Raw genomic sequence first — 23,747 nt, forward strand, 5'->3', positions numbered from 1 at the left:
TATTGATACCGAAACCAACAAATAGAGAAGTCAACATGGCAGCAGAACCACCTTGCAGTTGTTGATGGTGTAGTAGTCGTCGTGAAGATCGCATCAAGAGTCAATGCCAGTTTTTGTTGTGGGACTTATTTTTTCCATCCAACATCACTACCCACTGTGGAAGGCCTTAGTAAGCTCCCATCTCTTCATGCCGGGTCCCTTTCTCATTAGCGACCACTAACACCCTCTATGAGGAATGGATTACTTTGGTAGCCTGGTAGGTTCTGTTCAAAGAGAACAAAACGGCTACGGCATGTACGTACAACTCCAGGACAACTGCTGCACAGCACCTTGTCGTGAGTTGTGACTAACCGTGGATTCAGGGAGCCAGGCATGCTTTTGACATGACCCATGTGCTACTTGCAAACCAGTACACGTACACCTCATCGCATCTCAAGATCTAAAAAAATGTCAGGGCAGATCAACTCAACATGCATGTGAAAAAAGGGGAAAAGAGGGAAAATATTGACCCGTTCGGCTTATCTTAAAAGTGGCACTATTCAGTTTATTTTTTTAACCGAAACAGAGTTTTTCTCTCATAACAATTCAGTCAGAACAGTATTTTTCAGCCAGTTTCAGCCAAGATTCAGCAAACCAAACGGGCCTATGATGGCAAGCAAGGTCAACGCATCTCTAGGACGGTCATTTATTTGGAGAGCCTTTAGATATGTGCTTTCGGCCAATTTCGGCCATCCATTTCTCCTGGACTCCAATTCTTCAAAAAAAAAAAAACTCGTAGATTCCTATAAATAATCAATATATCATACTGAAATCTTATATCTGAATTACTATAACTTTGGTGTAGCTTTCCTACACCAATTAATGCTCCTCATAGAAGTTGACTAATCTTAAGAGTTCAAAATTTATAAGATTTGGTATTCTTCGTATCTTATAAACAGGAGTACGCACGTGTCAGTAGTAGTTTATTACCTCCTCCGTCTCTAAGTAACTGTCGTTATGGTATTCATGCTGTTTAAACTTTCTTAAATTTAATTAGGTTTGTAGAAATTATTAATAATATTTTTATCTCCAAATAAGTTTATTATAAAAATAGATTTAATGATCTATATAACGATACTAATTATGTACTATAAATATTAATGTTTTCTTATATATAGTTTATCAAAGTTGAAAGAGTTTGACTTGTTGAAAGGTGAGAACGACATTTATTTAGGAATAGAGACCTAGACATGAAGGATTACTCGCAATTCAAGGCAATGCAGAAGAAAAAGGTGGCCAAAACCACATGAGTAAATAAGGAGCAAGTAACTGCCGTCCTGGCAATGGCACACCGCACACCAGCTGCCAGCATGAGCATGTGAGCAATTTCACTTTGAGTCACCTACAGCACCACACTATTCCAGCGTCATTTCAACGGCTCAAATTTATGGGAGGGAGTTGTTGAACGCTGCGATCCACGCAATAAAGAATTGCAAAGGAAGATAAGGGTAACTTGCTTGACTTCCAACAGCGCTTCATCCGTTCTGTTTGTGTTCGTTCATCAGGTGGCCCTATTCTCACTTTTTTTCCCCAGCAAATCATAGGTGCAGTCGTGCAGACGTGCAGCCACATATCTTTAAATCAGGGCCGACGAAATTCTGGAGCTCAAAAGCTAGACACACACCTACTATCTTTTGCATTCCATCAGTCTGATAATAGAATTGTGAGAAAAGTACTGCAGATTTATTGCTGCATGCTGACAGACTGATAATAGAATTGTGAGAAGCAGGTCCTGGGATCTGAAAAAGGGCAGACCAGGATATCCGCTCCCCAGAAATCAAAGAAAAACCAGAGGAAAAGAGCACCGGAGGGAAGTTATTTTAAGTGTTTCAGATTTCAGAAGGGGAAAGGAAAGGAGCTGCCACTTTCATCTTTATCTGAAGAAGATGGAGAAGACAAGGACAGCGAGGTGGTCAAAAGCCAGACCAAACGAGACAACCAGTGTACTTGTGTGGAATAATAAAATAAAATAAAATCGCAACAGCATAAAAGAAACCATTTCTTTTGTTTTCTCTACAGAAGAGAACAAACTAAAGCTGGAGAGCGGGGTACAGCTAGCGCGGCTAGCAAGTAGGAAGACGGCAAGAGACACAATTCCCTAGAAACCGCCCAAAAGCTTCCTGCAATCCGGCGGCTTTGGCGTTGAACTCCCTTCCTTCCCTTGTTTGATTAGGCCCTGTTTGGTTCCGAGCTCCTAAAATTTTAGTTCCTAAAAGTTTTAGACAGCCTTCTCAAACCTTCTAAAAGAGTGTTTGGTTGTACCTCCTAAAACTGACTAAAAACAATAAATGTTGTTGAACAAAGACACTTTTACCCTTCTTTAGGAGAGAGAGAGGGAGAGGGGGCAATAAATGGGGGGTAGTGGGGGTCCAGGAAGAACTTTAGGAGGTTTTAGGAGGGGGTGGAGCTCCTAAAGAAAAACCAGCCTCCTAAAGCTTTTAGGAGGTTTTAGAAGGGGTGTTTGGTTCTTTAGACAGATTCTATCTAGATTTTAGCTCCTAAAATTTTTAGGAGGAGTAACCAAACAGGGCCTTAGCATCGGCTGCCAAAGATTTCTCTTTTATTTTTCTCGGTTCGGAAGGTGCCGCGCAGGGGAGGGAAATAAATCGCTCCGGCGAGATTCCAGTGGAGATGAGTTAGGTGCAAGGACCACTCATAAATTCCGCCCTGTTCTTTCAGATCTGCTCCGTGCTGTGTGTGCTTCTGCCTCCCTTGCGGCGAGAAGAAATTCATTTGCTAGGCCGGCCCACCCAGGGATAGCGTTTCTGTTCTGGTCACCCATGCGTCGTCGCCGGAGTCCAATCTCGCCTCTCGGAGTTTCTTGACTTCGTCGGAGTTTCCATTTTCCCGGTGCCGGGGGTCAACTTGTTCCTCTCAAAGGTTGAATTCTTTCACCCGAGGATTTCGTGTCGAGTCGCGCTGATTTGATTTCCACCGCTCAGTGGTGAGAGAAGCGTGTTCTTGAAGCAGAGCTCAGTTCCTGCTTTAAAATTCCTCCCTTTTCCCTTGGTTTCTTTGCTCTCGCTCGCCTTTGCCGCAATTTGCTTGCTGCCCAGTCCACAGTCCTCCGTTCTTGTCTTGTCTGAATCTTGCGCGGCAGCTTTGCGGCTTCTTCCCACACTCGTTTCCCCGTCTCGGATTTTGCGTTCCCAATGGGCAACGCGTTCGCGTGCATGCCGCGCAAGGAGCAGCGGGGCGCGGCCTTGGTGTCGCGCAGCAAGCGGATGGGGAGCGCGCGGTCGGCGCGCGGCGGGCCCAAGCTCACGCCCGCGGAGGAGGAGCTCCTGCACCGCCAGGCGCTGGCCATGGCCATCCACCAGCACCTCGACGCCGGTGGCTCCATGTCGCGCCGCATCGACGCCGGGGCCTCCCTGTCTCGGCGCATGGGACCCGGCTCCACCAGCTCCCGGCGCCGCGGCGACCTGCCGGACTCCGTCACGAATGCCAAGCCCGTAAGCCTCATACTACCTACCCTTTTCTTTCACTTCCAATTTCACTTGCTTGCTTTCTCCAACCTTGTCCTGCGTTCTTGCGCTCTAAATCCAATATTAGTGTTATTAATGTTACCTTAGAATTGTACATTTTGGTGCTGCCATAATTTTCTGTATATGGTCAATTGTGCCAAGCTTCTGTAATCCATAGTATTTGGTCATTTGCAATATGTGCTTAGGTAGTTAGGTGTAAGAATTAGCGCTGGACAGTTCCTAGAAATTGTTCTGGTAGCAACTTTTCATACAGATTTTTCATGATTGAGGTGTTTGTTCAGTAGCATTCTGCTCTTAAAATCAGTACGTCACTATTGCGGGGTAGCTTGGACTGTGACTTGACTCCAACTTTGGCCTGGATGTATTTGTTCGTATGTAACTTCTCTTGGTTGATCTATTGATTTATAATGTGGTTGATAGTGTCGGACTTAATGTGATTGGGTGAGTAGTGAGTTCAACTACTAGTTTGTGTTGTGCCTTTTTGTTTGCCGAAGGATTTTTCTTCTTTTTTACTTGGAAACTGTCCTAACCTTTTGAATTATTTTTGTCTCCCATATAAACATTTTCAATTATTTCTCTGTAGCTTCCTTGGTTAGGTAAAGTTGAGTTGTATTTGAATAGTGACTTTCTGCGAATAGTTAAGTGATAACAACTTGGTGTTCCCGGTTCTGGAACATGTTAGAACTTCAAGGTAACTCCATCGTGTGGAATTATAGCATACTGAATAGGAAGTTGTGTTTCCATCTTGCTTGGTGCTGTACTCCTGTGCTAAATGCCCTGTTCAAGTATATATATACTTCAAAATTAAATAACCTAGCTTGAGTCTTTAGATGTCATTGTAAGCATATATGCCTAATACTTTGCTACAATTTGGAACCTTGATCTTGTTCATAATAAAATGGTGGTACAGTTGCTTTTCCCCTGTGCCAGCCAAAATAGTTCTGGTTTCTTTTTAATTCAGTTCTCTTGGTATGCTGGGCATGCCTTTTCTTATTCTCTGCATGCTTTTCACCTAAAGCATAACAGGAATTTTTTCTTCAAATGTTCATACACTTGCTAATTCTCTAAAAATTATGGATTATTTAGTAGCCTATATATCATTGTCTTATGCCACTATATGTTCAAAAGGTATCTTTGTGTGCAACTCTTGTCACACATAAGTACAAGACTTGGTTGTCTATTCAAGGAGAAATTTATATGGCATTGGGACTACAAGACAATGCTAGCACCTCAGCATTAACCTAACTGCTTTAACAGCATGGTCCCATATTCAAAACTTTGTCTCATTTATAACTTGTTTTGCTAGTTACAGTTTTTGTTGCCTGACCTGTAAATTCCTAAGAGTAGTTTTATCTCTTTGTCCTTAGCCTTGTCAACAGTTAAAGTAAGAAGAAAATGTCTAACATTTTCATACAAACATTATCTTGTGGTTTCTTAGGAAAAAAAAAGATTTTGAATGGTGCTGCTGGTATATGCTTTCAGGCCCCAATTGTTCTGGAGAATTTGGAAACAAAGAAAATTGTCCTTGTTCATGGAGAAGGATTTGGTGCTTGGTGTTGGTACAAGACCATCTCACACTTGGAGGAAGCTGGTTTAGATCCTGTTGCCTTAGATCTCACAGGTTCTGGCATAGACCATACTGATACAAACAGCATAGCTACATTAGCAGATTACTCCAAGCCATTGATTGATTACCTTGATAAACTTCCTGAAGATGAGAAGGTGGCTGTTACATCTGCTGTTCTGTGTACATTTATTTTTTTGGGAGGAAACATTCAGCTTTTCTGACCACTGTGTTTGTAACGACGATAATGCAGGTTATTTTGGTCGGCCATAGTTGCGGAGGTGCAAGTGTGTCATATGCATTGGAGAAATACCCCAAAAAGATATCAAAGGCGGTGTTTCTTACAGCTACGATGGTGAAGGATGGCCAGCGGCCCTTTGATGTGTTCTCTGAGGAAGTATGGAATCCCTCTTTATGTGTTTATAACATTTCCATGTACATATTCAATGGGAGCTTACGTTAACCTGCATTTCACAGCTCCGGTCAGCAGATGTTTTCTTGCAAGAATCACAGTTTTTAGTTTATGGAAATGGAAAGGACAAGCCTCCTACTGGGCTGATGTTCGATAAACAGCAGATCAAGGGGCTCTATTTCAATCAAACACCTTCCAAGGTGAGTACATTGTGTTCTACCATTATGCAACCAGAACCTGTTAAAAGATGTATTGTATCCAGCATTCTCATGCCAGCCTGTATTTCCAGTTGACTTGTTAACAAGTTTGCACATGCTTCATAATATGCAGGATATGGCGCTAGCCGCTGTGTCCATAAGGCCTATCCCTCTAGCCCCAATCATGGAGAAGCTCTCCCTCACCCCAGAGAACTACGGCACTGTCCGCCGCTACTTCATCCAGACGCTCGATGACCACATGCTGTCGCCGGATGCCCAGGAGAAGCTGGTCCGCGAGAACCCTCCTGACGGCATCTTCAAGATCAAGGGCGGCGACCACTGCCCCTTCTTCTCGAAGCCGCAGTCCCTCAACAAGATCCTGCTGGAGATCGCACAGATCCAAGCTCCCTCGGCGCTGCTTCCAGGCAGGGCGAGCGCTGAGGAAACTGCTGCTGCCACGGAGGCGGTGGCGGCGAAGTCATGACTGCATGTATGTAGTGTACATGAAAAGAAAAATGAGTAGCACATAGGTTGCAAAAGGGAGGGAGGGAGGTCTGGGGATTAACTGAAACCAGCTGTGTCGGATAATAATGTAGGGAGGTCAGAGTGTTCGTTTCTTTCTTCTGGATCAGATCAGATCATATAGAGAATGAGAGGTGGTCAGCAGATAGTTGCATTTCTTTCTTTACCTTGTGAATGAATGAATGAGATATGAAGTCTGTCTGTGATGTGTGCGCTGCTTGTACAGTGAGAAATGTCAATGCAGATAGTACTTGTGGTGATGCTTAATTCACCAACAATTATTGTTAAGTTGATGATAATCCTCTCGTTCATAGCCCCCGTCCTTCTTCCTGGTGCTGTGGCGCAGCGTGTGGTCGCTGGATCATCCCACGTGGCATTCCTGGCACCGTTGGATGCGATCTTATCCAGGCATTCCCTACCACTCACGCACCTCTCTTTCTTTCTGCTTCTGCTTGTGCCCCAAATTTGCTGTCGCGTCGATCGCGCCGCCGCCGCCCGCGCCGGCCGCGCGACCTCACCTGTCGCCGAGGACTGGGCGCGCTTCCACCCACGCCGCCGCGCGAATTCGCCGTCCCAGGCCCTCGTGGAGGGGCATACAGCGCACAGGAAGGCGAGTAACTTCGGTGGGTGATTTACAAGGCAAACCCCCTTTCGATTTTGTTGAATCTGGCTGAAATCGAAGCGAAATTTATCACATCAGCTTGGAAGTATGCTCAAACAACACTGTAGTGTAGCCACTTCAAATTTACTGCACCTTGAGTTTTCATGCCGTGCTTTGTCGATTTCCTTCCGAAAAAAGTCTACTTAACCCCCACCTATTAATCATGGTCTACTTCACACCCCAAACTATGAAATCGTCTATTTTACCTTCTGAACTTTTCAAAACCGTCTATTTTAACCCCCGGGCAGTTTTTGACGGTGGTTTTGCTACAGTAACGGTGGTTTTGCTATAGTGATGGTGGTTTTGTTTTTTTTTATTTATTTCTGGTGAATCTTTAAAAAATCATAGTAAATCACAGAAAAATTATAAAATGGAAAATCTAATTTTGTTGGACTCCATATGAGTAGATCTACACAATGAACATATAATATGATATGTTTTAGTACAAAATTTTTGCTGTAGTTTTAGATTAATTGGAAAATCCAATTTTGTCTGTAATTAATTGGAACAATTCATAGCTGCAGCTTCTGTGGTCCAATTATGGTGAAAATTTTATGGTAGGCTAGTTATTGTATGCTTGAACTATAGTAAAAATTTCGTACTCATTGGACTATGTATAACTTAGTTATAGATAAATTCCAATTAATTACAGACAAAATTAGATTTTCCAATTAATCTAAAGGTACAGCAAAACCTTTATACTAAATCATACCACATTATATGTTAACTATGTAGATCTACTCATGTGGAGTCCAACAAAATTGGATTTTCCATTTTATGATTTTTCAAAGATTCAGCGAAAATAAATAAAAAAAGAAAAAGGTAAAACCATGGGTACTGTAGCAACCCACCGTTACTGTAGCAAACCCACCGTCGAAAACCGCCCGGGGGTAAAATAGACGGTTTTGAAAAGTTCAGGGGGTAAAATAGACGGTTTTATAGTTTGGGGTGAAGTAGACCATGGTTGATAGACGGGGGTTAAGTAGACTTTTTCCATTTCCTTCCATAACATTACATGTAGTAGCCTAGCTATGCCTTTGTGGAGCTGGCCGACCCAACCATCACCAAACGGATCAATGCTTTGCTTGCCGACAGCGATGTTCTACTAACGCATATACATACATACATATAGAATTTCTGTTGCGCTGTCATATGATAATTTTGTGCTCCAAATATGCAACTTCATGTTCCTTGTCCCATTTTCTGCAGGGAAGGGAACACCGATTGAATAAATATGAGCTCACTCTGCCCTTTTGCGGGAGCTACTAATGGTGGTGGCAGCGCGTATGCCCTGTGAAAGCCGCCGATAAGAGCAGCGCTGGGTTATGCCCCGCAGCAAAATCTGACAAGAGCATCACTGGTGTATGCCCTGTCACCAGCAAGGGTCATGGCAGTGAGCACAAGGAAAGTACTGACGGCGGTGAAGAAAAGGGCACCGATGATCCTCGCATGGTGCCGGCAAAGTGCCCATTTGGCTACGACTGCAACACGTTCAAGCTGGGCCCGCTCAGCTGCATTGTCTGCCAGGCGCTGCTCCATGAAAGCAGCAAATGCAAGCCGTGTGCCCATAAATTCTGCAAGTGCGTCTCGTGCTTCGTATGCACTTTACGTTTGATTCCTTGATTCAGCAGGTTCTTATTGGATTTCCATTGCCAGGGCATGCATATCACGCTTTAAGGACTGCCCGCTGTGTGGTGCTGATATAGAGGGGATTGAGCCTGATGCCGAGCTTCAAGCGCTTGTTGATCAGTTCATTGATGGCCATGCCAGAATCAAGCTGTCACATGCTACAGGAGATGTGGAAGCAGCAGATTTCAAGGACAAAGTCATATATGAGGATGTTTCGATGGAGAGAGGAGCTTTTCTTGTGCAGCAAGCTATGAGGGTTAGTAATTAAGTCAACCGCTTTAGACTCTTATGTTGCGTGAACTTTAGATCATGGAACCTGTAAAAGTTTGATGATTAATTGTTCTCATTTTTTTCATGAATTTATTATAATAATGATGTTACAACGATGCCATTACTTTTTCTTCTCCAGGCTTTTCGTGCCCAGAACATTGAAAGTGCAAAATCAAGGCTCACTATGTGTGCAGACGACATCAGGGAGGAGTTGAAATCTTCAGAAGATAATCTGGACCTACGTTCGCAGCTTGGAGCTGTATTAGGAATGCTTGGGGACTGCTGGTATGTTTTAACAAGCTAAAATCTTTTCCATCGAAGAAAGGAAGAGTCTCACTGCTCCTTTACTATCTACTTTTGAACAGTACAATAGGTGATCCAATTTTCAGCATAAATTAGTTGTGCCGACTGATGCAATTAGGAGTATTTAGTAGGGTTCTAGCCTGATAGTTTTGCCATCCACTGGCTGCTTGCAACCTATTTGGATGGTATTCACTAAACGAGGAAAAAAAAGAGAGCGTTCCCTGTACCAAGCATCGCGCTAACTACAGGCTGAAGTAGGCTAATAGCAAGTTAGCATGACCCTGATCAGCATGTCTAGCTACCTTGTTCAGCACACACAGGACCTATCACATGTCTCTGAATGTCTTTAGTACTCTATTTTGCTACTTGTCATTAGTGACTATCTATCTAATCTAGTCACTATTACAATGGCATACCTCATTGTCCATATGATTATGTCTTGTACTTAATTCAATATTTATCAACACAATCAGCTGTGGCACTTAGATCTTATTTTGCTAAGTTTGTTAATCAGTTAGTCACTGAACTCATTCAACACTGCATCCTTGCCATTGTACTGTGTTTTCAGTCGGACCTTGGGAGATGCTCATTCAGCAATCACATACTATGAAGGAAGTGCTGAGATACTCTCGAAACTCCCCACAAAAGATCTTGAGGTTGTATTCAATTTTAGTGTAATGTAATAACATCGGAATTACTATCTGCTGATTTATCTTTTACATTCATCTGCAGCTGGTACATACTCTCTCTGTTTCACTAAATAAAATTGGTGACCTTCGCTACTATGATGGGGACCTCCAATCTGCAAGAAACTATTATGCCCGTTCATTGGATGTTCGCAGAAATGCCGTAAAAGAGCACTCAGCAGTGGCTTCCCAGGTATGTTGTGCAGGAGGCAGGGAGTTTATACTATACGTAAACTGTTGGGTGACATGGAACAGGAACGCTGTCAAAAAGATATCTAGTTCATCTGTGCAATTCTATAATGGAAGTGATGTGAATCATGTGATAGGGAAGGATAAAGAAGGGAGCAACAAACTAATGATCTGGAATAATTGGCAAGCTAGAACTTTTACTGTACTTCTGGAGAAAATGGTAGTCAGTAATAACTGGGTAGTGGCAAGCTTTTGTACTCTGTTGTATTCTTTTTGAACCTATGGCCTAGATAAATAATTTTCAGTCGAAGTATGAAAATCCTGCTTTGCTGCAGATATTTGGTCAAAGCCTGGCCTTGCTTAAATTGAACATTAGTTCTCTTTACCCGTTTTTAATTTTACAGAAAACATGTTTATGTTATTCATCAAACTTCTCTTTTTGAGAAGTTTTACATGTTTCTATTAGCTTGATTTTAGCTGTTTTTGAACATTAGCTTGATTTTAGCTGTTTCCATTAGAGCTAATCTGTCGCTCTAGAATAGACACATGATCCAGGGTGTAGTTTGCTTCTAGGTATGTGTGCTAAGTGTAATAGTATTTTAATTTGCATTTCTTGGATATAGGTCATTGATCTAGCAACTTCTCTTGCCAAAGTTGCTGATGTGGATAGAAATCTTGGGAATGAGAACACCGCAATAGAGGGTTTTGAGGAAGCAATACAATGCCTTGAGAAGCTGAAGCTGGATTCTGAACAAGCTAGCCTTGAACAACGGGTAGCTATTGTTGATCCTCATTATTCCTACTCTCATCCCCGCGCCTATACCTGTTGTTCCAAACTAACCTTCACCACCTACCTTTGCAGCGCCTCTCTGTTCTCAAATTCCTGCACAACCAGTTGGCAGATAAGTAAGGCACGGTCTTCTCCGATCCTAAGAATGCATACACATCATGTCTTCTCATGGTTACTTATGGAAGAGGTTCAATTTCACAATTCTTTTTTCTGTTACCTATGGAAGGAGTTGCTCGAGAAATAGTGCACGGTTTGAGTGTGTTTTACCTCCACTTGAAGCTTTTTTCGTGGCACAAAATGTGTAGCACTGTAAATGTACCATATGTATGCTCAGCTCAGCGCATAAGATGGCTGCAAATATGCTCTAGTAGTGTGGTAGTCTAGAACAACGCGTATTACATCTGGCTTTACAGTGTCATGATAAACCGACCTCTTGTATATATTGACAAGAAGACAGGAAAATAACTAACGGAAGCATGGCTGATGTTTTCTTTATATATATAAGCGATGCATTCACAGGTCAAGCATGGCTGATGTTTTCTTTATTATATATAAGCGATGCATTCACAGGAAAATAACTAACGAAAGCATGGTTTGGCACTGAAAATTTCAAACTTTCTTATCTAGCATCAAGTTAAAATTTTCTTCCCTAAATAGTACTACCGTCTATTTAGACCAGTAACGGTATCAAATGGAGCAAAATGACATGAATGCCCTTATTTCCTTCCCTCACTCACTACCATCCATTTATATATTGTTTGTTTCCTTCATTCCCATTCCGTGAACGGAATAATGACAGAGAAAGCATGCGACCTGCAGCGCCTGGTGCTGGCTGCCTCTCTACTTGGCACGACAAGGACGGAGCTCGATGGCCTCCTCTACTCGGCACGGCATGCTGCCATCGCCTTCTTCCCCGCGCTCTCCGTGGACGTCGACAATTTGCCGTTAGCAGCAGCAATCGTCGTCGCCGTGCCGTTAACAGTAGAGGCAAGCGGACCAACCGGCGCAGCACGCCGACGCCATAGGGAGAACGAAGGCTCTGCCGTCCGGTGGGCCGCCGAAGAGACTGCCGTCCCGTGACCCGTCAGCGGCCCGTGTGGCGGCTTCAACAGTCTCCTCGACTTGGCACGGCGCGGATGGAGCTCCTCAAGGAGCCAGAACGGCATGGACAGATCTCGGCAGCCTCCCCGACTTGGCACGGCGCGGACGTAGCTCGGCGGCCTCCTCGACTCGGCACGGCCCGAACGGAGCTAGCTGGCTGGTCGGAGCCTCGGAGGGGCCGCGCCGCCTCCGCCACGACGCGGGCTGGCCGGAGCGCCGGCCCGCGAGCCCGCCCCGCCGCTGCCACCGCGCCGTGGCCTGTCTCTGCCGGGTGACGCCGCCCCGTCTGAGGACGCGCGCAGCTGGTGCTGGACGCCGCCGGCCGCGGGATCCTCTGCTCCATCATCCTCTCCTCCTTCCAGCGATCTAGGGTTCGTTTTTTTTTACGGAGAAGAATGTCGCGGCAGACAGGAGTACGGCTCGGGGAGTCGGGAGAGAAAATTGCTTGCGTTAGCACAAGAGGGGTATTTTGGTCATAATTAGAAAAATCTGACACGGTCCAAACAGCTAACTGGATGGATAAAGTGGACGGAAGTTTTAGCCTGGTCCGCTTCAACTTATTGGCTTAGCTTATCAGATATGGTATATTATTTTTTATAATAAATTAATGAATAGTATTTTTTAGTCTGACTTTTCAGCGAAATGAATAGGACCTTGGTGTCATATAAGAAAGTTTAAATTTTTAAGTGCTAAATGAGAAAGACTAATTTGTTTCTGCATGGCGTGTATGTATATGCATATAATCTCCCTAATATTATTATGGTTATACACTTATACTCATGCAAACTATAAATTAAGTATTTAGTATAACAATATTGGTAGAAATAAGTATTTAATATTTTAATATATATCTAGATATACATTATGTGTAGATATATAAATAAAAAAATATCTATATACATTATGTTCTGATAGCGATGGGTTCCGCGTTTTAGAGACAACTGACACGAGAACGGGGAACTTAACAACCGGGTGCATCTGGCCCTGGCCGCCGGAGACGGCGATGTACCTGCCTACTTACTTTCATAGTTTTGATATTTGTAGATTTATAGTTTTCGCTATATATTTAGCCATAACATATATCTAGATACGTAGCAAAATTATAAATTAAAAAATCAAAATGTCTTATAATTTGAAATGGAAGGAGTATTGTACAAACTGGGTAGCGCGCCTGCAACATATATATTTATAGGCCTCGTTCGGCTTATCCCATATTCGGCTTGTTCGGCTTGTTTTTTCAGCCGGAACAGTATTTTTCTCTCACAACAATTCAGCCGGAACAGTGTTTTCAGTTAGTTTCAGCCAAAATTCAACAAGCCGAACGGGGCCATAATTTGCAGATGATGAACCAGAACGCCCTTGATCGATGCATAAGCTACTAATCTAAATTTAAATGCACCTAAAATAATTTCAGTGCAGAATCTTCTTTCTTGAGGCGGCAACAAGCTACCTCTCCCGCCGTTCAAATATACTACTTGCCAATTGCCATATTTAATTGGCAAAATTGGCTGGCGGGCACCAAAAGTAATGATCGTTTGCTGGTGGACACCTAAAATGTAGCCGTTTGCTAGAAGACACTCTGATTCGTTGAAATTTGACTACAGGACACCGCGCCCCAGTTTCAACCGGTTGAGGAGAGAGAAATTTTCAATATGGACATCCGGTGCCCCTGAGCCACATTTGGGTCCGACCCCAACCTGGTCTGGTTGGACCTGATAATAATTGGCCCAGACCCGTCTCACTCTCCAACCGTCACTCTCCTTCCCTGTCACCATAATAAAGGCAGCGTCGGCGGCGGCAGGCGGGCGGGCACGGCAGGCGCGGCGTTGGTGGGCAGGTGTCGTTGACATGAAAGAGAAAGCGGAGGCCGGTTGAAGATGGCGACAGACTCGGGCGCTTCGTCCTCGATAGGTTCACGTGGAGCGATAGAGGCGCAACCGCTGTGCCCTTTCTACAAGATGACGACTGTTGCGGAGCGGACCTCCAGAACCCAAAACAACCCAGACAAGCAGTTCTACACTTGTAGGAATCAGGACTGGGTGAGTTATTTGCATTTCTTGTTGGTCCATTTTGGCCTTTGCAAATCCTGATCTAGGGTTCATCCCAATCTTGTGTTCTTCGGCGTGAATAGGGCAACGGCCTATGTAGTTTCTTCATGTGGAAGCCACCGAGCGTAGGAGATGGCGTGGATGCTGCAGCAGTGATGGCCGGCTTGAAGGCTTTGTAGAATTCTCTGTTGAACCTGGCTAATGTTGTATCTGTTCAGAGGGCTGCTGTGAGTAGAATAGCTGAAGAGCAGAGAGTGCGACGCGGTTGCCTTCGAGATGTTGATATGATGGAGATCCTCGCCGACGATGACTGGGTGCTCGGCAACGGCGATGGAGTGAAGGGAATGAGATGTTGGCGTTATTTATTTTTGAAATGGACACCTAAAATTACTCACTTTTCACATGATCATGAGGCATGTAAATGAACTTGGTTTCTAGAACATATTCAATTTCCCTGTAAAGTGGAAGTAACAGGAGCTAGCAACACTCGATTTGTTTAACTTCTCTGTAACTTCTTGTGCAATTTAAAATTGCATCTCATAGTTAATGTTCTTGACATCCTTGTTTTTTTAGGTATGACTTTCTCATGATCCTCTGAATATTGATTGTGCTACTCAACACACTTGAAAAAGGAAAAATCTAAATTTTAGACTATCTTCGTATTCTAAACATTTTCTTTGAAAATACCAATGGATTGCATTCATATATGTTGGGATGGCTGATCCCTAACAAGTTAAGGGGGTGTAGAGAGGAGAGGCGATGACTACGGTTTTGCTAGAACACAAATGAGAGTGGGTGGGAGAGAGCCCCTTGCCCTCATACCCTTGGGCATTATATATAGCCAATGGTGCGGGTGGGTTTTACATGTCACTACACTAGCATGATTGGGCTTCTTCTAAGGGAAGACTTGACCCATATAGCCAATAGTAGCCCCTCAGCTACTAGGTTATGATCGGTGCTACATGACCTTGAAGATGCTTATACAAGAAGAGTCTCAAATACAACTCAAAACCTAGTCGTGAGGATCGTCGTTCACAACCTTTTTGACAGTCAATAAGTGCCAAAGGCGATCGTCAATTACCTTGGAAATAAAGGTGACAAACTAGCATTTCTTACATGCATATTTGGTTTCAAATAACGTAATTTGACTTGCACTTATAGATTATTTGTATGCAGGGGTTCTACATGAAAAATACAAAGAATACTTGTGCAAATGGTGAGGAAATTCAACTTTGATCACACGACAATTGCTGAGAGGCACATACATGGACCTAAAGGCCAAGATCACTCCTATCTGGCCCAACATAGAGGGTGCAACAAAGGAAAGAAAAGATTCCCTCGTTGCCATCCCGGATGTGGCTCGAGAGGCTCAAGGGCTCCTGTTGAGTATCAAACAAGGGTTTGCCTAAACCCTAGGATTAACATCATGATAGTTTGATTAACCTCCTTACTAATTCTCCTAATTAGCCAAGGGCTTGGGGGCTACATCCATCGTGTGCTCTCGTGCGCACACTCTGGTCCATTTAGGGAAGCCTGATGAGTCTTGGACCATTTCGGAGAAAGGCCTCAGTGCCCGAGAGATGGGCCAGGAGGGTAGATCCACGCCTAAGTCCCTCGCACCTAGGGGCTTGGCTCGATCCACCTAGTTCCTGACCTTGGAAGGTGTCATCAGGCCAAGGGAGGGCATGAGCGCCTACACATTGCTCGGGCTAACCTTCTCGTCCCAACCCACGTGACTAATATTCCTCTAGAATCTATAAGGCACTTAGAGCTTGATAGATGGGAAGATCAGTGGGGCACTAGGTGCTACCAGGAATCTGTCTCCTCACCGCTACGAGGCCATGTCGGCCACTTTCTACCAGGGTCACACCTAGGGTGTGACACAATGCGACAAGGGCGAACGTGCACCCACCGTGCGTACATGCCTAGGCCCACCAACTAGCCTCTTCCTACATGCGACCAGACCCTTGGAGTGCAATAGAAACCAAGAGAAGGGGAACCCAGAGAAGGCACAACGGCCACTATAGTTCTAACGATCAGCACCAGGCTCCAACAGAGGATGTCAGAGATGGTTCGAGACTGTGGGCCATGATTAAGGGATGAGGGACGGTACCTGGTGTCACAACCAACTAAAGATTAGGACATGAAACCCTAGAAAACCCCTAGAATAGTGCTTCATTATACTCCCATAGCTCTCCGATATATAAGGTTGGGCATAGGCTCTTGTAGAAAGGATCGGATCCTAACCGAGAGATCAAACCCTAGATCACTAGCATACCGCTCCCCTACTTTCTCTCTCTAGTTTGTAACAACTCGATTGAGCATTCTAACACAAAGAACACTACTGCTGGACATAGGGCTTAGACGCCCAAACTAGGATAAACCCCCTTGTGTTTTGAGTGTTGGAGCCACCAAGTTCACACGCATCGACCCACGTAGAATCACTAGATTATTGTTGCGGAATTGAACCCACAACACTAGGGCCCATGAATAGTTGACACTTGCTATGGTAAACTACACGATGGTTATGTCGTATAATAGCTTAAACCAATAGAAAATAAAAAAATACTTTGTTGGCGTTTCACACCGTTAACCAGTAAATTTATAGTAGCAAGTTGGTTTAGATGGCTTAGTACTCAGAGACTCGGGGTTATACTGCTCAAACAATCGTGTCCTATGTTCAGTTGAGATAGTTCACTCGTGTTCTTGATCACCAAGGGGCTCAAAGTTTTCACCATGAGCACAAATCCGGCGGTTTCAGCCGCCCTGAACTGTGAACCACTTGGAGGGTAAAGCTATCATCTTTTTGACTCCTGCATGTTGCTTGATGCAAGGAAGTTTCCAAGGCTTCCGTGGGCTACAAATAGTCATGTTTTTTTGTACACTCTTCCGAACTGTGAAGTCTTATCACTACTACACAATGATTTGTTTTTAAAGGTGGCTATTAACCATTTGTTGAGGTGGCTACGGTGTCTGCTTCTATCTCTATGCCTCTAGAAATCTGTGGCTAGGGTGTCCGCTTCTATCTCTATGCCTAGGAACAATAGTCATGTTAGACTGATTTTTAGAGGCAGCTGTGGCTCTAAAAATCATGTCTCTAGAGGTGGTTTGGAAACCCAACCGCCTTTAGAAAAACATTTCCAAGACAACTCTATTTATGTCTGCCTCTGGAATCAATTTCAACTATTTTAATATTCTCACCAAATTTGAAATTTATTTGCTGTCAGAAAACATAAAGATGACTGGGTTTTCCAGCCCCTGCTACAAACATGTACAACCCACAGAATCATTGAAATTGTCAACAAAAACATTTATATTATCACCAATATATTAATATTGTCAACATAACACATCACATCTACCAAAATGTCGTCAACATATATACATACAGTACAAATGTTACATTATATGCATGTTTTGACATCAATGACTTAGTCTTAATACCACCACTCACAAAGACTCTTGCAATCTACTCGACATGCGAGGGACAACGTCCAATCATGGAATCACTGTTCTTGTGTATAACTTGCCAAGAATAAACTGGTAGAGATCCTCGACGATTTCCAGAAATCATCGTTGAGTTCTCTATCCTTAAAAGTGAACTCCTTAGGCTACTGCAACAAAATAGAGTTGAAGATAATGGTTTATAACAAAATAGTCATACTGTATAGATTTTTTTGGATAACATATGCAACCTATAAAATACTACACCAGACACACAAATTCATTTTTATACCATCCATATTAACTGTGTTGGTTGTGAAACTTTTACTGTGAGACCTTACTAACATGCTTACCTTGCTATAAATTTTGTAAGATTTATTGAAGCAAAAAACCTCATAAAAAATGCAGCTCTGTTTAGTGTGGCTTCTGGGTGCTGTGGCTCACAAAGCACCGTATACAGCACTGCTGGACACTATATCACACTGTAGCAGGGAGAAAAATGTCTCCAGCTTCAGCTCCAACAGAAATGAACTAGGAAATGGAGGAGCCACATCCGCATATTTGGGACTTCTCCCATATTCTGCTACAATACTACTACAGTTTTGCTCATTGTCATCTAAACGGTCGTTTAGCCTATTTACGCACCCTTTAAACACTACATACTAGTTCACCGTTTCTTTTCAATCGGCTGTTTAGCCCGTTTAACCAACCGTTTTGCCCGTTTAAATGGTTGTTTAGGCTAAATACTAGCTAAACGGTAAGTGACCGACTATTTACTGTTTAGTGTCGAGGATAACACTTTACTATAGTGAAGGAGTCAGAGTCGAGAGAAGCCCCTCCAAACAAAGGAATACATAAACCTAATTACTTGGGAAATATAGAGTATGTGACAAGTGATTTATCACTTCCTAATGTGCATACTCTAGTTAAGACAAGTCTAAAAAGATTTGGTTCACTATTTTTTAGTATTCGATTTTATATGAATTTAGAAATCTCAGCCGATTTGATAATTTCCTGGAGTTAAGACACTTTGCATTGGGAACCCCAGACTTCCTCACACTTAAACCCCTTCCTTTTTATCTATTCGACCCTACACCCCTTCTCCCATCCCATGGACGGAACAGAGACAGCGGAGGTCGATTTCAGGCGGTGGGCACCTCGCCGGCCGGTAGGCTGCAAACAGTGTGCCAGTGACGGGTTCCACGCAACGTTTCTCTTAATATCATGTGGTGATGCCACCTTCAACTTTGATCAAGAACTGGAGAGATAGAGAGGTCCAAATTGTGTGTGTCCGCGACCGTTTACAGGTTGATGAACTGAGTCAAATCCAATGAAATTTGGATGACTTTCAGGCCAAACTTGGAAGCCTAGATGTCCACTACAACCTTTACCGGGATCATGCCCTTAGATGTCCACTGCAGCCTTTGATTTACATGTGGGAAGCTAGCTTAGTTACTTAACGAGATTTGGAGAACGGGGCATCTGCCAACATGACAGCGCCCGAAGTCACTCAGGACTTGGGAAATCCTGAAGATAAAGTAAAAATCAGTTTGAAAGCCCACTACATGGGCCCAAAATTAACTCAGCATGCGGCCCAAATGATTAAGCATCGTGCTCTCTGTCCACCGAAGCCCGAAGTGAGAGCGGGATCCTCCCTGCTCAACCGCCAGGATATATAACGTGGGCCGGTGCCGTGTCGCTTTTCCCATTTATTTCTCGCAAATCGCAATCGATCCCCACCCATCCCCTTTTGAAATTCAAATCACAGAGCGAGGGAGAGCAAAACTAGCAAGACCGCGAGAAGGAGGGGGTGGCGATGGCGGCGGTGCCGATCGAGGTGTGGAGTCTTCAGGGGGCTCAAGGTCTGGTGGCTCGTACCACTGGCCGCGCCATCGTCTGCTTCAAGGCGGCGCAGGTGGACCAGGCTCATGCGCTGCTCAAGGTGCTCCGCCAGCAGCGCCGCCTCAAGGGCTGGGAGGTCCGCGGCCTGGACCTCGTCAAGGCGTCGGCCGCCGTCGATGTTCTGCTCACCGAGGTATGTTGCACATAATTCTAGTCAATCAAGTTGTAACTTTGCTGTAAAATTAAAAGGTTTAGAATTTTGCTCACCGAGGTATGTGACTTCTGAGACTCTAGATTGACCTCTACGACTTGGTAGCATCATCCTGATGGATGCGACCGCTTCCTTGTCGTCACCATCATAGGTCCGCGCACACATTAGGAGCACATGATAAGTAAGAAGGCAGTTTGGATGGGCTCGGGATGCCGGACTTCTTGCGTTTCATCGAATCATGCTCTATATTATAGTTCCTAATTTTGAAAAACATGGAGAATGATCTAAGAAAAATATGAAACAAGTTTGCTATTTTTCTGAGTTAAAACGAAATTTCTATGAATTTTCTAACATTAAATCAAATTTCAGTATTTTTCAATGCATATTTATTGCTGGAAAATTTTTGGATAACTTTTTGAAAAAGTATTTTTTTGAAGTCTAATTAACCTCCCTAAGTTATTGTGAAAGTCCGATTTAGCTCTTTGTTGGTGACGTGGCGTCATGTAGGACAGTAGGCATGGTGTTACATTACCCAAAATCGCATCGCTTTCAAATCCAGTTAAAGAGGTAAATCCAACAGTTTTAATAATTTGAAGAGCGCAAACAATTGATTTTATAGTTGAATGAGGTAAATTGATCTACACCAACAGTTAAGGGGCTCGGGAGGATTTTCAGCCTGTTCGTTTCGGCTGAAACGATCGTGGATTATAAGCCAGAAGTACTGCTAGCTGGTTTGGTGTGAGAGAAAAATACTGTTGCAGCTTATAATCCACGATCGTATAAGCCGAAACGAACATGCTGTTTTTCCTTTTTATGATTAGGTTTTTTTTTGGGAACCATGGGATTCCATTAACCTTGTGAACCCGATAAATCACTAGTTACCAACATATGAATACAATCTGGTATATTACCAGGACTAAAAACAACTTCTCTCCGAGGCCTCGTTTGGAAACAACCCGGCCCTTTTCCCGGGCGTGACCCCGGCGCGTAATTGTGGCACATGCCAAATTTGATGCCCACGCGAGGGGCCGGCCTTGCCTCCCCTGGCGTCGCTCCCCGACCACGGACATGCGGGTGTCGCTCCCCGGCCTCGCCGTGCCAGCGAGCGCCGCGTAGCAGCAAGAAAACGGGACAGGGAAGGAAACCAAAGAGCAACAGGGTCCTTGAAGATAAATAGCAAGGGTTAATTAGTCCAAAAAAAAAATCCTTGTTCCGTCCTACCCTGGGCATGCCTTACTTGGCTCCCAAAGGAAGCCTGAAAGAAACTACCTAGACTGGCTAACTCATGTGCTACTGCATTACAAATTCTTGAAACATGCTCTACTGAAGCTTCTGTAAATTCATCAGTAAGGATTTCCTTCAACTCATGCATTAGGCCCCCCATAGATGATAACCTGTACTCCGAGCACTACTACAAAAAATATTTGTAGGGGCGGCTGGCGATGGTTTGTAGAGACGGCTCAGCCAGCCGCCCTTACCATACCGTCTCTATAAATCATGCATTTGTAGGGGCGATTTTCAGACCGTCCTTACAAATCGATTTGTAGAGGCGGCTGGTGTTATCAGCTACCCCTACAAATCGATTTTTTCGTAAAAAAAAAAATTCAAATTACCAACACGTGCTCCCCCAAATCATCCTGTGACGAGTAAAATACATGATCAAGTATCCTGGCAAACTTGATTGTAATATTGTGGCCCAAACAAGATTGTTTAGCCAAAAGTTTCTAAACATCTTCTATAGTACAAGAATCACAATAATAACAAATAGACTCATATTATGACAATAAAACATATATCTATATCACAAAAAGGCCAAGCAAGCACTCAAGTGCTAACAAAACAAAAAGGCCAAGCAAGCACTCAAGAGCAAGCACTGACGTGGATCTTCCTGAAGGCCTTGCGCAGGCGGTACGGGACGTGGATCACAACAGCCTTCCTGCTCCCGGCAACATCCATCTGGTTGCAAAGTCACAACCAGCATCGTCACCCAATGTCCAAACCAAAAACCACAGGCTACTACATCTCAACAGGCGACAATAGATAGTAGGAAGAAACGGTAACCTTACATAGCATTGTTGATGTACAGGTCCTTGAACTCGAACTCGGAGAGCTCAAGGCCCTACAAAAATATAAGATAAAACAGAAAGGGAACCTTTGTCCGTGACATATGGGAATAGTCCAGCAATTCACAGGATATGGTTTTAATCCTATAAAAGATAAAATAGCATTGTGAAATATACTGAGTAGAGCTCTATGTGGATAGGCAAATAATGAAATATAATGAATAAAGCTCCGTATGGATAGGCAAATAATGCATACTTGGTTCTACTTTATTTTGGGACCAGTTTACAAAAAATCTAAGCACATGTCACCTGAGACTCTTAAACATGAAAATGAAGCTGAACTGCGCACATACAAATTTATTTTGGGACTTGACTACAACCTGTAGGGAAAAGGAGGCAACACAACATTAAAAGGCTAAAATGGATATAGGAGGCACTAAAGCTAGAATTTTCTTGGTTCTACTGATGACACTCTTTTCATCTTGTCATGTTTATGTCCATGCACCAATTGGATATGAAACAGGACACGAGGCTGACACTATAGCCATCTAGTTTTTTTAGCTGTCTCTTTACCTTGCTGTAGCAGAGGCATTGTTCTTAGTAGCTACCAAGCAACAAAGCTACCTGCATCGCAGCAAAGTAATCAGCCTGTTACAAACCATACAAGATTGGTGAAATCTAAATCTATTGACCAAACTTAAGAAAATTCTAGATTGCTGAAATGTCAAGGACATGGAGAAGCCTACATGGATAAATGAAATTTCCTTTCGCCTCCATGCTCCATCCCTTTACTTTCAACATTAACAGCAGCCATCATTACATATCAGTTTACCAAACTGTGAGCCATACATAAGAATTGGGGTGAGAATGAAATTCATTGGGAGTTAGTTCAAAGAAAAAGGAAGAAGCACACACATAAATACCTTGCTAACTTAAATGCTTTATATTCATCCATCTAAATTTTGGCAGTACAGTCCAAGCTACTAAGCACCTTCTTCCTTGTCAATGCCTAGGTGGAAGCAAACAACAAACATGAAATTGCATATCTTGAACTCGGCTTCTGCGGCATAATTTTTCTGGCTTATGTGGCACTGCCTGCACAACCCATAGGTAAACATGTTGGACATCCATCCAGCCATAACATCAGTACAGGGAAAATAGGATGAAGAGCAAGATGAACACTTGACAGGAGTCAATTGCAGTTGAAAAAGCTCACCTAGACGATAGATCCGACCATGCACCCCATGGATCCGGCCGAGTATCCGCCGGAGCTGACGCAGCACGAGAAGCAGCCGCGGCCGTGGTCAGGCCACCGCGCCGTAGCCCACCCGTGCTGGGCTGCCACGCTAGGGGCTGCCCTACCGGAGGGCACCCTCGCTGGGGACGCCGCGCAGGACGCTCATCCATGGTGGAATCCATCATGGAGGGGCATAGAGCTCATGGGAAAGCTTGCTAGGGTTAGGGGAAGCGAGGGAGATGACTTGGGACATGCTCACCATGTATTGAAGGTTCTCCAACCGCAGCAACTCGGGCTAGAACGGCTTGGGGTGGGAGATCGCCTTGGGGCACCATTGGAGCTCGAGGTAGAAGATGAAGCTTGGGGAGGCCTTCCTGCTCGACTCCGGTGAGGTCCAGGGCATGGTGGTGGTGGAGAAGCTCGTCGCCGGCCAGCTGCAGGGTTGGACGCCATCTCCCCTTCCTCCTCTCTTCTTCTTCCTCCTCTCCTCTTTCTCCTTCTCTCTTTCTCTCCTTTGCTCTTCTCCAGTGTTTGGGCGTGGGGAATGAGGGTGGGAGAGTGGAGAGGGCTGGCTAGTGGGTTTTGGTGTGAGGGAGAGAGACTTACATGTGGGGCCAAGGTGTGTGTGAGTGTGACAACACAATAGCTGTATGAGACAGGTGTCGGTGTGATCTGGCGGACAGTCCGCCGGGGCTCGAGTGCGCGAGTGTGACAGCTGGACACATGCATGGGACATGTGTCGGCATGTGTTGACGGACAGTCCGCCGGTGGCGACGGACGCTCTGTCAGTGCACGGGTTGGCTAAAATTATTCTAAGTCTATGAGATGTCTTGACGGATGGTACGGTGGTGAAGACGGGCTATCCGCCTAAACAAGCAGTGCTCGGTTTTGGTTGGTCTAGGCATAAGTCAAGTTCTAATTTGAATTCAAAATGCACATGATGCTCAATAAGTTCACAAGTAACATGTAAGATTTATGATTTTTGAAAATTTTAGATGCATTTTATGCTCAAGGTGCTTGTGAACAATTGTAACCATTTACAGGTCGTTACATG

The 23,747-nt window shown here is 44.1% G+C and overlaps 1 protein-coding gene, 1 long non-coding RNA gene and 1 pseudogene across 4 annotated transcripts; 2 read left to right on the forward strand and 1 right to left on the reverse strand.

The window, feature by feature from the left end:
• The first annotated feature begins 2,082 nt into the window (after positions 1–2,082).
• On the forward strand, positions 2,083–6,444 carry LOC136476668 (putative methylesterase 14, chloroplastic). The gene is made up of 6 exons (XM_066474599.1): positions 2,083–2,212; positions 2,576–3,491; positions 5,007–5,246; positions 5,342–5,485; positions 5,566–5,700; positions 5,831–6,444. The coding sequence occupies exons 2-6, from the start codon at positions 3,192–3,194 to the stop codon at positions 6,179–6,181; spliced, it is 1,170 nt and encodes a 389-aa protein (XP_066330696.1). The 5' UTR covers positions 2,083–2,212; positions 2,576–3,191; the 3' UTR covers positions 6,182–6,444.
• A 1,670-nt stretch (positions 6,445–8,114) lies between these two features.
• LOC136476669 (protein NCA1-like) lies at positions 8,115–11,271 on the forward strand (annotated as a pseudogene).
• Positions 11,272–21,022: 9,751 nt separating this feature from the next.
• On the reverse strand, positions 21,023–23,230 carry LOC136472569 (uncharacterized). Of its 3 annotated transcripts, none has more exons than XR_010762383.1 (5): positions 22,673–23,230; positions 22,380–22,551; positions 22,203–22,292; positions 21,460–22,080; positions 21,023–21,349 (listed from the first exon to the last, which is right to left on the reverse strand). It is a non-coding gene; the product is annotated as an uncharacterized lncRNA (long non-coding RNA). The 3 variants fall into 3 exon arrangements; XR_010762385.1 differs by having other exon boundaries at positions 21,455–22,080; XR_010762382.1 differs by having other exon boundaries at positions 21,023–22,080.
• Positions 23,231–23,747: the final 517 nt, after the last annotated feature.

This window comes from Miscanthus floridulus, chromosome 8 (assembly GCF_019320115.1).
Source record: "Miscanthus floridulus cultivar M001 chromosome 8, ASM1932011v1, whole genome shotgun sequence".
NCBI classification, from domain to species: Eukaryota; Viridiplantae; Streptophyta; class Magnoliopsida; order Poales; family Poaceae; genus Miscanthus; species Miscanthus floridulus.